This window comes from Phyllopteryx taeniolatus, chromosome 2 (genome assembly GCF_024500385.1).
Source record: "Phyllopteryx taeniolatus isolate TA_2022b chromosome 2, UOR_Ptae_1.2, whole genome shotgun sequence".
NCBI lineage: Eukaryota > Metazoa > Chordata > Actinopteri > Syngnathiformes > Syngnathidae > Phyllopteryx > Phyllopteryx taeniolatus.
Window position 1 is genome coordinate 20,841,706 of NC_084503.1, and position 12,911 is coordinate 20,854,616.

Consider the following 12,911-nt stretch of genomic DNA (forward strand, 5'->3'; position numbering starts at 1 on the left):
GTATGTATAAGTGTTTATATATGGCGTACAGTATAGATATTTGTGGAGATTGTACACAGTGTTTCGCTATGGGATCAAATTTATGTAGTAAATTTGTATTTCTGTTTTGTGTACTTGTTTGAACGAAATGTCCAATCAATCGATCAATCACAACAAATATAGTATTATTATTAAGAATTGTAAAACATGACCTGTACACTTCACCAATTGTTATGGTGTTTATTTATATTTCCATTCCAAGTCTACATAACTTTTTATGGCAAAAACTTGAGGATTGAGGAAGCATCCATCCTTCCTTCCTTCACTATGATGCTAACGCGGCTAGCTGGCTAGCGTCAAGGTTGCTCCAAACTCGAGAGTTGCTTCAGTGTTCCCCAAAGTATCCAGAACGACATGTTCTCGCTCGGCCAAGTGACTCAAAAGTCCAAAATGAAATATCAAAACACCTCCAAGGTTCCAAAGACGTCAACAGTGAGCTCAAAACACTCGTTTTTCGACACAAATGGACGACAAACACACGAATGAAAAGCACCAAAGTGGACTGAAGTTCACTCACCGTCGCCCACTTTCGACGAAGACGAAGGAGAAGATGAAGGAGGAAGAAGAGGGAGTAAGTGGGACGGAGGAGGTGACTCCACCGCTCACACCCTCACATCCTCCCCGATCGAGGACGCTCACACTCGGACTACAAGCCGCGCCCATCCCGCTGTCATCTCCCTGACGACTCCACTACAGTAGCGACAGTGTACACTTTCCATTTCTACAAGTACTAATAGTTTCTCAAGTACTACAGGTTTTCATATAAAACAGACTACTTTGTTACTCTTGTTAGAGTTACCACACATTACTGGAGTAGGCCTACCAGGATCACACTAACGACATTATACTACACTAAAAGTGCTTTGTGAAGGAACCACTGATCTCACACTTTATTAAGTTTGCAATTACTCAAACAACACTAAGCACTTTTTCTGTAAAAGTACACATACCACACTAAGTGCTTTGATACTCGTGTAAAAACACTGATATCGCACCATAAGTTCCCCGTTAACTGTGGTAAAAGTAATCATACCGCACAAATTACTTTGTTACTCCTGTAAAAGGATTCATACCAAATTCTGTACTCCTGTCAAAGTGCTTTTTTTTTTTTTTACACCACATTAAGTTCCATGTTACTCAGGGTAAAAGTAATCCTAACACACAAAGTACTTTGTTACTCATGTAAAGTACAGATACTACACTGAGTACTTTGATACTCCTGTAAAAGCATTCATACCAAATTGTGTACTGCGTTAGTCCTGTCAAGATGCTGATTTTGCACCACATTAAGCTCCCTGTTTCTCCGATGAAAATAATCATACCACACTAAGTACTTTGATACTCCTGTAAAAAGACTGATATCACACCACTCTAAGTTCCCCGTTACTCCAGTAAAACTAATCACATCATTACATCATCACCAAGTACTTTGTTACGCCTGTAAAAGGATTCATAACAAATTGAGTACTGCGTTACACCTGTCAAAGTGTAGATTTTACACCACAAGTTCTCCGTTACTACGGCAAAAGTACTTATACCACACAAACTTCTTTATTATTCCATTAAAAGTACTGATATCCCAGAAAACAAAATATTCTGTTGGGAAAGTTCTGTGAGTATCCTCTTAAGTTTATAAAAGTGCAGAAACCACACTAAGTACTAAATGCCTCACTGTATATTTCTGTACTCTGTTAAACGAATACAACTAAAACAACACTACAATACTTTATTATTCTTGTAAGCGTACTGATGTTGTGAGACATGAAGCTCCCCATGGCTCACATCACACAGAGCACACTCTTACTCTTGTGATAGTAACAATGTCACATTATTTTGTTACTCTTGTTAGAGTGAAGACGCCACACCACATTAAGTTCTGGGGTACCACACTAAATACTACAGTAAAAATACAGATACCACACTAAACTACCACCACTACAAATACTCATTTACTCACCAAGTACTCCAGTAAGTTACTTGTTTACTCAATCAGTAGTACAACTGATAGAGTACTCTTGTAAGAGTAATGATACCGCACTGCTTTACATTTTAAATGGTCTATCCCCACTTATTCATAATTTTTTTTTAGTTAATAAAATCCTCCACGAATAGCTGAGATTTGGGGCCACTGTACATACTGTATATGACAGTAGAAGGACATACCACATTAACATAGCACTACTCCAACCCCTGGCAAAAAAAAAATAAAAAAAATAAATGGAATCACTGCTCCTGGAGGATGTTCATTTAAATGATTCATTTTGTAGAAGAAAAAAAAACAAGGCAAACAGATGTTCCAAAAACAATTTTTATTCAAAATACCACCCTAACTGGCTTGAAGAAACACTCAAACATGCAAAAAAGAAAGTTGTTGAACTCAGACACAATTATTTTTTGGGTGGGGAGCAAGTCAAGGAAAAAAATATGGACTTGCTCAATTCTGAGGAAAGAACTATGGAATCAGCTTGTAATTTTCAGTTCTAAAACAAACACCTACATCAGATTGAATCTGCCAATTAGTCAGCAGTTAAATAAGAGTGTTCACGCCTTGAGGAGCTGTTGCACCAAGTGGATTGACATGAATCATGGCTCCAATATAAGAGATGTCCATTGACACAACAGAAACAATTATAAAAATCCTTGAAGAAGGTAAAACATCACAGTGTTGCAAAAGACGTTGCTTGTTTCCAGTCAGCAGTGACTAATATCTGGATCAAGTAAAAACAAAATGGGAAGGTTGTAAAGGGGAAGCGTCCTGGTAGACCTCAACGCGACAAGATAGAAAACTTACAGCAATATGTCTTGAAATTTGGGCAAGTGCGTCGTAACTAAGCCTTGTTGGATGAGCTAATGAAGCCTGCTCAGATGAGTGGCGAAACGTCTTCTAAGACAAACAGAACAGTCCAGTTGCAATCGATTCAATGCCCTGAGAATGAAATGACCTGGATGAATGGAGAATATTCACAGGCACGTCCTGAAAATAGAAAATGCACAACAAAGTAAATGAGGTACAAATGGGCATAAACTGGAGTCAATGTCTGTGACCGAACTGTAAGAAACCACCTAAAGGAAATACGATTTACATACAGAATAGCCAAAAACAAGGCTACAAGGGGCATGTAACTATGGACTGTGGAAGACTGGATGTACAATAAGTGATACTCAGTGATGAATCGTAAATCTGCCTTGCGCAAAGTGATGATGCTGGAACCTTTGTTTGGTGCTGTTCCAATGAGATTTATGAAAATGACTGGCTGACGAAAATGTGCAAATTTCCACAGTCATTGATGATATGGGGCTGCATTTGAGGTAAAGGCACATGGGAGATGACAGTCATTACATCTTCAATAAATGCACAAGTTTACATAGAGATTTTGGAAACTTTTCTGATTCCATTGATTGAAAGGATGTTTGGCGATGACGTTTTTTTTTTTAAGATGACAAAGCATGCCATAGAACAAAAAGCTTCCGTGACGAAAGACATGACGTCAATGTCATGTCATCTCAAGCCAATCGAAAATCTGTGACAGGAACGAAAGACAATGCTCAATGTGGCAAGGCTCTGACCTGCAAAGCTGAGCTGGTAACAGCAATCAGAGGAAGTTGGAGCCAGGTTGATAAAGAGTACTAATGTAGTGTGTTTTTATTTTTTATTACTACAACACTTTTTTTTCTTGCTTTTTTAAGTGTTTCTTAATGCCAGAAGGGTGTCATTTTGAATAAAAATGTTGTGGAATATTCATGATTTGCCTTTTTTCTCCAAAATTAAACATGTGATGATCATCCTCCAGGAGCAATGATTCCATAATTTTAGCCAGGGGTTGTGCAAGTGCTCATCGCTTGTCTCCCAAGTTCTCCAGCACCACATTACTCGCTGAATCTTGTTCCATCAGAAAGATAACTGACACAGAACCATACTCTATTACTTGAGAAAAAAGTACTGATACCAGTGTGAATGTACTGCACCTTCTTTAGAAGTATGAATGCCTCAGTCCAGCAAAAGTACTAATAATCTCAAACTGTTTTGACATTGTGTTGACTAATACTTCATCATAATGTACTCTGTTACTTACTTAATATACGTAAACTGTAGCTTCAATAAAAGTACTTAAATGACAACTGTCTTGAGGTACAGTGGTAAATTTCCCTTGGAGGGATTCTAATAAAATACAATTAAATACAACAAAATAAACTGAAACAGACCAAAAATTGTTCATTGAACTTTTTTTTAGAAAAAGTTTTTCAAATTTATATCGCAGTATTTTTGTTCCCTTAAATATGACGTCATTATCATTCAATTCAAGCACAGTTATGTCACTGCTGTGTTGTCAGTCAGGCAAAGACCACTGCCGCCGCCGTGTGGCCAAGAATGAGCAGCAGTATGGAAACAAACAAAACAGTAAATCAATTGAAAAAACTTTCTTATGGATTTGATTTAAACTTGCACGACACTTGAAAAAGTGATTGCAAAGTCAAACATGAATCAATAAATAATAGCATTTAAATACACATCATCTCTCTCTCTCACTGTAAAAAAAAAAAAAAAAAAAAATCAACACATTGTCTCTTTGCCCTCAATGCTAGTACATGTGCAAGACAAATACAAGATGAAACGCATATTGGGTGCAGATCAATTTGCCTCCGACGTGCTCACGGAGTTTGCGGCGTCCAGGAGTGAGGAGAACAGCGAGTCGGACCTTTGCGACAACACGTCTGGAGTGTCCAGTTCTGCCACCTATAGGGTTAGGAGTAATGGTTAGGATTTTGGAGTTTGGGTTGGGGTGAAGTTGGGAGTTAGGGTTTGCTTTTAACCCAGTCAGTGGCCTACTACTAAGAGGTTGTATGTGCATGTGTGTGGCGTGTGTTACCTTTCCGTTGTCCATGACCAGAATGCGGTCGGCGTGTATTACAGTGTTTATACGGTGTGCGATGGTGAGCATGGTGCAGTCCTGAAAGGCGTCTCTGATGGTTGTCTGGATCATGGCGTCGGTCTCGGCGTCGATGGACGCTGTCGCCTCATCCAAAAGAATGATCTGGACCAGGGGGGAAAACTTTGATTTTAACCATAGCTTTACAGTTTTTACCAGAGTCTAGGTCTGTGGCCACTGTTTGATGATCCCATAGGGTAAGGACTTAAAAATTACCATCGTGGGGTTAAGGTTAAGTTAAAGTGTTGGTGAAGGGTTAGTATCAGCTCTAAGCAGAGATGCCGCATCAGGGAAGGCAAACCAGACTATTGCCTCGGGCTGGAAACTGAAGGGTGCCGCAAGAGACAGCTGACATTGGCCCAAATGACAAAGCACTGGAACGATAACATGTCGCTGTCGGGAATCCCCTGCATAGTGTCCCTTAGTTGCTGTTGCTAGCTGGTGGCTGGGGCCCGAGAGATGGCAGATATTGGTCCATAGCAATGACACAACTTGAAACAGACATGTCAAGATTTGGAACTCTCCCTAATAGGGTCCCCTACTAGCAGGCATGTTGGAATACACCTACATTACAACAAAATGAAGTGAAGTTATCACTCAGGAAACGCAAGAGAAAAAAAAAGAAAAAATAGGATGGAGAAAAACTTTGATAGTGGTAAGTGTTTATCTCGGGGGGGGGGGGGGGGGGGGGGGGAAACACCTAGGGAGATTACAACTTTTTAGCCCAAAGAAATCCATCCATCCATCCATTTTCAACACCGCTTATCCTGGTTAGGGTCGCGGGGCGCTGGAGCATATCCCAGCTGACTTCGGGTGAAAGGCAGACTACACCCTGAACTGGTTGCCAGTCAGGCGCAGGACACATATAGACACGGACAAGGGACTGGCAGCACGGTGGCCAACTGGTTAGCACATCCGCCGGATCCAAATCCAGCCTCTCCTATGTGGTTTTTGCATGTTCTCCCCGTGCGGGTTTTCTCCGGGTACTCCGGTTTCCTCCCACATCCCAAAAACATGTACGGTAGCTTAACTGAAGTCTCTAAATTGTCCGTAGGTATAAATGTGAGTGTGAATGGTTGCTTGTTTATTTGTGCCCTGCGATTGTCTGGCGACCAGTTCAGGGTGTATCCCGCCTCTCGTCCGAAGATAGCTGGGACAGGCTACAGCACGCCCGCGACCCTAGTGAGGAGAAACGGTGTAGAAAATGGATGGATGGATTGGAGAAAATGGATGGATGGATGGTGTTAGGCATATGAGGGGGTCCTTGGAAAACACTCCCCTGGCCTGTCAGGGGTCTCTAGACCCAAAAAGTATGAGAATCCCTGAATTATAGATTACGTGGCTTTGTTCCAACCTTGGAGTTGCGTAGCAACGCTCTCGCCATGCAGATCAACTGTCGCTCTCCAACTGAGAAGTTCTCTCCGTTCTCCAACACCTGCGCCTGAAGGTGACCCTCCAGTTTGGAGATCTGTGGAGACAAAACATCACTTGAGGACTAGTCTGGAGATTTAAGTGAGAGACCCAACTAAAGGCCAGTGGCTCCTTTCAGAGTCGTTGTTCAAAAAGTGTTTTTAAAAAAAAAAATCATCTCTCTATATTGCAGGTGGGTCTGAAACGTATCCCCCTACGATTAACGGGGTTCACCGTTTTCATAGCAAAAAATTCACATTGTTCAAACTGCTATGGTTGGACTGGTCTACATCATTCATTTCCTAAAAAGAAGACAATGGCGTTGCACTTTCCAAAAAAGAAAAGATTCATCATTCAATCTGTTACTGTTTGCACAAAAGAAAAAACGTTTGCTTTACATTTTGTTTCCTTACTGTACCTATCGGAGACACTGTCATAAATTCCTACATAGTTCTTGAGGTAGTATTTTTCACAGTAAACCTAGGAGAGTTGTATTTTTTTCTTTTCCTATCTTTAACTGTGCATCGTCTACGAACCATAAGTTTGAAATAAACCATTATATTGAACTGAACTAGATTGGGACCAAAAGAGTTTTGTCTCCGGCGCACCGATGACTCACAGAGTCCTTCATGTAGGTCCTCTCCAGTGCTACCCAGATCTTCTTGTCACTGTAGCTGTTAAAGGGGTCCAGGTTGTGCCTGTTAGCGTAGATACGAGTGGTCTTCAGCCACTGGTAGTCCACAACACACATACTGTATACTTTATGTCCGCATGTTGTTAGTTACCTGACTGTGCCGACGAAAAGCACGGGGTCCTGGGGGATGATGGACAGTTTGCTACGCAGATCTTGCAAACCGATGGCCGAGATGTCAACTCCGTCTATCAGGATGCTTCCCGCGGCTGGTTCAGCTAGCCGGAACAGCGCCACCCCTAAAGAGGACTTACCTGCAGACACAGAGGCAGCAGATGGAGTACAGGGTGAAGGACGGTTTTGGCGGCCAATGGAGATCATGACATCATAAAAGACAATTTTACCCAATCCATGGATGAAAACACCCAGAATCACAATATGTTGGTAAGTGTATTTACAAGGTTCTCATTGGACACCTCACAGAAGAGGACCAGAGTTTCGGAACCACATCACATTTCCACCAAGCAGGCTGGCTCGATCCAAAAAAATGTTTTCAGTTTCTGTTGTTTTAGTTTTCGAGTACGGTTGTCCAAAGGATGTACAATTTTTTATTCGCCCGCCACAGATTGAGATTATAAAATTAAACACGTCACCCATCAAAAGGTTACAAGAAAAAGTTATTGGTAAAATGTTGAAAGATAGAACAATAATTTTTTTATTAAAATGGTTATAAGGTTATACAACATACTTTTTATTTCTAATATATTCTTTTCATTAAAAAAAGTTTCTTGAATATTTTTCACTATTTTTAAAATTGTAATTGTAAAAAGATGTGAATGTTACAAGATAGCGGCACGGTGGATGACTGGTTAGAGCGTCTACCTCAGTTCTGAGGACCAGGGTTCAATCCCTGGCCCCGCCTGTGTGGAGTTTGCATGTTCTCTCCGTGCCTGCATGGGTTTTCTCCGGGCACTCCGGTTTCCTCCCACATCCCAAAAACATGCATGGTAGGTTAATTGAAGTCTCTAAATTGCCCCTAGGTGTGAATGTGAGTCCAAATGGTTGTTTGTTTATGTGTGCCCTGCGATTGGCTGGTAACCAGTTCAGGGTGTACCCCGCCTCCTGCCCGATGATAGCTGGGATAGGCTCCAGGACGCCTGCGATCCTAGTGAGGATAAGCGGCTCAGAAAATGGATGGATGGATGTTACAAGATATCTTACTATCTCCTATTAAAACATGTTGAAAGTTATAAGCTATCAGACACTTTTTTTCTCTCGATATATATTTTTTAGCTATCACACTAATAGTAATTACTTTTTGCTTTCTCACTGATAGTGTGAGTACCTGTGTAAGTATTGAAAGAGCAGGACAACAACTAATTTCTGCAGCCTCACCAGAACCCGTCCTTCCCACGATGCCCAGCTTCTCTCCAGCTCGGATGATGAAGTCCAGCCCATTCAGGACAATGGGCGTGTTCTCTCTATACCTCATCTTGTAGTTCTGGAAGGCGATGGACCCCCCCGTGGGCCAGTTTTCTGGCATACAAGCGTCCTCCAGGTGTCTGGGAGCCTCGGACTTACACCCCTGTTTACGACAATCTTAGATTGGACCAATCCAACTGTGTAACACTCCCATCGGGATTTGGTTTTGTAGGGTTCTATGAAGGTATCTGACCGTTATGTACTCCTGCAGCCTCTCCACTGAGTTGAACCTGGCTTCCACCTCTGTGGCTTGCCTCACCACGTACTGCAGCATGCCCGTCAGCTACGCACCCATACATCATGTCCAGTGGTCGGAAATAACAAAGCAGAAATACTTAGCCACTGTACTTCAGATTTTTCCGGTACTTTACTTGAGTATTTATTTTCCATGATGACTTTTTACATGCCGGCACGGAGGGCGACTGGTTAGCACATCTGCCTCACAGTTCTGGGGACCGGGGATCAAATCCCGGCCCTGCCTGTGTGGGGTTTGCATGTTCTCCCCATGCCTGAGTGGTTTTTCTCCGGGCACTCCGGTTTCCTCAAACATCCCAAAAACATGCATGGTAGGTTGATTGAGGACTCTATAGTGCCCGTAGATGTGAATGTGAGTGCGGATGGTTGTTTGTTTCTGTGTGCCCTGTGATTGGCTGGCGACCGATTCAGGGTGTACCCCGCCTCCCGCCCGAAGATAGCTGGGATAGGCTCTAGAAGGCCGCGATCCTAGTGAGGATGAGCGGTAAAGAAAATGGATAGGTGGAAGGATGTACTTTCCTCTCCTTTATCAAAACATACTTTACTTTTTTCCCCTCTCCATGACAAGACATGACAAGGTCAAGTCAACTGCGATTGTGACTTACAAGGTGGAAAAAAACAGACACAGCAGTGAGGAGGACCATAAGCATTCACAAGGATGATGCAACAGATTAAGAGATGCATTAATATTCCACATCCATGGCCTTATTTAAGATAATTATTTGATGCTGTCAACTGATGTGTTGTCTTGTGTCAGCCTAAAAACCACTATATTCTGGCACTCACTCTGGTTATTGTAAGTAAATTTAGCATTTTTTGAATGTTTTGATTTGCTAATGCGAGCACTGTGCAAGTTCATAAAAGAGGTAAACTACTCTGTGTGCAGGAAAGTTTTTTTTACCTGACTTTTTTGCGAAACGTGTATTGAATATATTTGACAGTAAAAATAAATTTTTACTTTCGTAAGTCAGCACATTTTAGTGTCTGTACTTTTTTACTTTTACTCCAGGAAAGGAATTTAATCAGTACTTCTACTTTAACAGTGTTTTTTTTTACAGCAAGTATTTATCCATCCATTTTCTCCACCACTTTTTATCCGCATTAGGGTCGAGGGTGACTTTGGGCCTATCCCATTTTACTTTGGGCGAGACGCAGGGTAATCCCTGGACTGGTCCCCGACCAATTGCACGGCACATATAGACAAACAACCATAAACACTCACATTCACACCTTTGGATAATTTAGAGTGTTCAATAAACCTAGAATGTATGCTTTCAGCATGCGGAAGAAGCTAGAGTGCCCAGAGAATGCCATGTATCCACGGGGGAGAACATGCCAATTCCACATGGGAAAACCGGAGCCAAGATTTGAACCCTGAAACTCAGAACTTGTTAGACAGACGTGCAAAACACACCATGCTGCCATCAGGTATCTTTACTTCTACTTAAGTACAATGTAACAGTACAACTTGACTTCTTAACACAGTTCTGCTGGCTACCTGTACTGACCTGTATGGTGTAGGACAAAGCTAGACCCTTTAAGGACGGACTGATGTCCTCGTTACGGCTCAGAACCACAAAGAGCGACACAAACAAGGTCAGCGTGGCTGCCATGAAGTCAAGCCTGAAGGCCAGCCAGCGGGTCCCGGAGTTAAAGAGCATATAGTGGTTGGAGTTGATGTCATTCAGGGACTTGAACCTACAACACAAGACACGACATGAACCAAGGGATCAATAGAACTGAATGAAATTACAAGGTATTACATATCCATTCATCCATCATCTTTACCCCTTATCCTCACTACGGTCGCGGGCGTGCTGGAGCCTATCCTAGCTATCTTCGGGCGAGAGGTGGGGTACACCCTGCACTGGTCGCCAGCCAACGGCAGAGCACATATAAAGAACAAAAACATTCAAACCCACATTCATACCTACAGGCAATTTAGAGTCTTCAATCAACCTATCATGCATGTTTTTGGGATGTGGGAGGAAACGGGAGTGCCCGGAGAAAACCCATGCAGGCACGGGAGAACATTCAAACTCCACACAGGCGGGGCCGGGATTTGAACCTTGGTCCTCATAACTGTGAGGCAGACATGCTAACCAGTCGCCCACCGTGCCGCCGGTATTGCATATCCTATCTGATTAATATCACATTTTTATCCACATACACTACTGCCTGAAGTATTCGCTCACCTGCCTTGACTCACATATGATTTTAAGTGATATCCCATTCTAAATCCATATGGTTTAATATGATGATGGTTGGCGGCATGGTGGAGACTGATTAGCTTATCTGCCTCACAGTTCGGAGGACCTGGGTTCAAATCCATCCTCCCCCGTGTGGAGTTTGTATGTTCTTCCCGTGCCTGTGTGGGTTTTCTCCAGGTACTCCGGTTTACATCTCAAAAACATGCGTGGTAGGTTGATTGGCGACTCTAAACTGCCAGTAGGTGTGAATGTGAGTGCGAATGATTGTTTGTTAATATGTGCCCTGCAATTGGCTGGCGACCAGTTCAATGTGTACCCCGCCTCTCGCCCAAAGTCAGGGATAGGTTCTGGAACGCCGGCGACCCTAGTGAGGATAAGCGGTATGAAAAATGGATGGATGGACAACGATGGTCTACCCTTTGCAGCTGTAACAGCTTCAACTCTTGTGGGAAGGCTTTCAACAAGGTTATGGAGAGGGTTTATGTGAATGTTTACTCATTCTTCCATGAGCAAAATTGGGAGATCACACACTGATGTTGTACGAGGAGGCCTGGCTCTCAGTCTGCACTCTAATTCATCCAAAAGGTGTTCTATCAGTTTGAGGTCAGTACTCTGTGCAGGACAATAAAAGAAACAGGGGGCTGCCAAACCCCACAATACTAAAGCACCGGAAATTCAGGGTGTTCCAAACCGTTAATAACTCTAAATTAATATGGGACTCAACACATAAATCAAAAGGCATTCTTTGTGCACACTTAAATATACGAAGCATTTTAACGAAAAGTGATCAGGTCCATCACCTTCTCACTGAATCAAATATTGACTTCCTCTGGCTATCTGAGACATGGCTCCATGAATCTCCGCCCTCAGCAATACTATCTGTACCTGGTTATAAAATGTTTAGAAAAGACAGACAAGGTTCTAAGGGAGGAGGTGTTATGATTTATGCCAAGGACTCTTTTAATTGTAATGAAATACATGTTACAGATGAGAATGGATTAGAATTTCTTGGACTAAATGTTTCTTTGTCACAGCAAATGTCTTTTATTCTTGCCTGTAGTTATTTATAGGCCTCCCTCATCAAATGCAGATTTTTATGAAAAGCTGGAAATTTTACTGAAACAACTATATCTTCCAAAAGAGGTGATAAAAATGGGTGACCTAAATGTTAATTGGGAAGTTAACAAAGTTGGGAAAAAATTGAAAAGAGTTATGGATGATATGGATATGACTCAGGTAATTAATGGCCCTACGAGAATTACAAACTCCACCCGCACTCAGATTAATTTAGCTTTTACTAATAGGCCAGAAAGGATCTTGAAGCCATACAATATGCTCACAGGATTGTCTGATCACAATCTTATAATGGTCACAAGAAAATTAAATAAAAAGCGCTTCAAACCCTTTGCCACCACTGAATCCTATAGGATACCAAAACATGAACAACAAAATTTCAAAAATTCTATCCAAGAAGTAAACTGGGATGAATTACTCGCTGGCAAAAATTTAGATGAGGATTGTTCTAAATTTCCCAACAAAATACAATAAAATATTATATAATTCACACGGATAATTAAACTAAAAGCTAGAAAGAATGGCCTTCCTTGGTTAAACAAATGTATTCTGAAACTGATGAAAGAACGAGATCATTCCTTGAAGTTGTCGGTCAAATCAGGATACAATAGACACCAATTTATTTCACTGAGAAATAGGCCTATCCCAGCTAACTTTGGGCGAAAGGCGGGGTACACCCTGAACTGGTCGCCAGGCAATCGCAGGGCACATATAAACAAACAACCATTCGCACTCACATTCACTCCAAGATGCCGCTTATCCGTGTGGACGTCTCGGTTACGTGCTCTCTAATATTGTCTATGTTTTCATTCGTTCATCTTTGGAGACATTACACAAGGGAATACTTACTAAACATACTTACTAAACATCAGGGAGTCTACC

General features: G+C 41.9%; 2 protein-coding genes across 17 annotated transcripts in view; both read right to left on the bottom strand.

Annotated features, from left to right (window-relative positions):
- The window catches only part of LOC133473519 (myocyte-specific enhancer factor 2A-like), a 52,706-nt gene extending 51,991 nt beyond the window's left edge, over positions 1 to 715 (bottom strand). Inside the window, exon 1 of one of the 2 annotated variants that reach the window (XM_061765193.1) lies at positions 557 to 715. The gene's annotated coding sequence lies outside the window, so the exon portion shown is untranslated. The remainder of the gene's footprint in view (positions 1 to 556) is intronic. The other variant, XM_061765199.1, reaches the window with a different exon arrangement.
- Positions 716 to 2,329: 1,614 nt separating this feature from the next.
- Positions 2,330 to 12,911, bottom strand: part of abcc12 (ATP-binding cassette, sub-family C (CFTR/MRP), member 12) — a 69,330-nt gene continuing 58,748 nt past the window's right edge. For 12 of the 15 annotated variants that reach the window (XM_061765116.1, XM_061765091.1, XM_061765136.1 and 9 more), the window contains 8 exons: positions 10,254 to 10,443; positions 8,684 to 8,773; positions 8,404 to 8,593; positions 7,163 to 7,322; positions 6,997 to 7,075; positions 6,322 to 6,435; positions 4,908 to 5,072; positions 2,330 to 4,774 (listed from right to left, as the gene is read on the bottom strand). In XM_061765116.1, the coding sequence (XP_061621100.1) occupies positions 4,670 to 4,774; positions 4,908 to 5,072; positions 6,322 to 6,435; positions 6,997 to 7,075; positions 7,163 to 7,322; positions 8,404 to 8,593; positions 8,684 to 8,773; positions 10,254 to 10,443 (1,093 nt within the window). In that variant the 3' untranslated portion in view covers positions 2,330 to 4,669. Of the gene's footprint in view, positions 4,775 to 4,907; positions 5,073 to 6,321; positions 6,436 to 6,996; positions 7,076 to 7,162; positions 7,323 to 8,403; positions 8,594 to 8,683; positions 8,774 to 10,253; positions 10,444 to 10,533; positions 10,683 to 12,911 lie in introns of those variants that run through there. The other 3 variants (XM_061765166.1, XM_061765123.1, XM_061765145.1) reach the window with 3 other exon arrangements.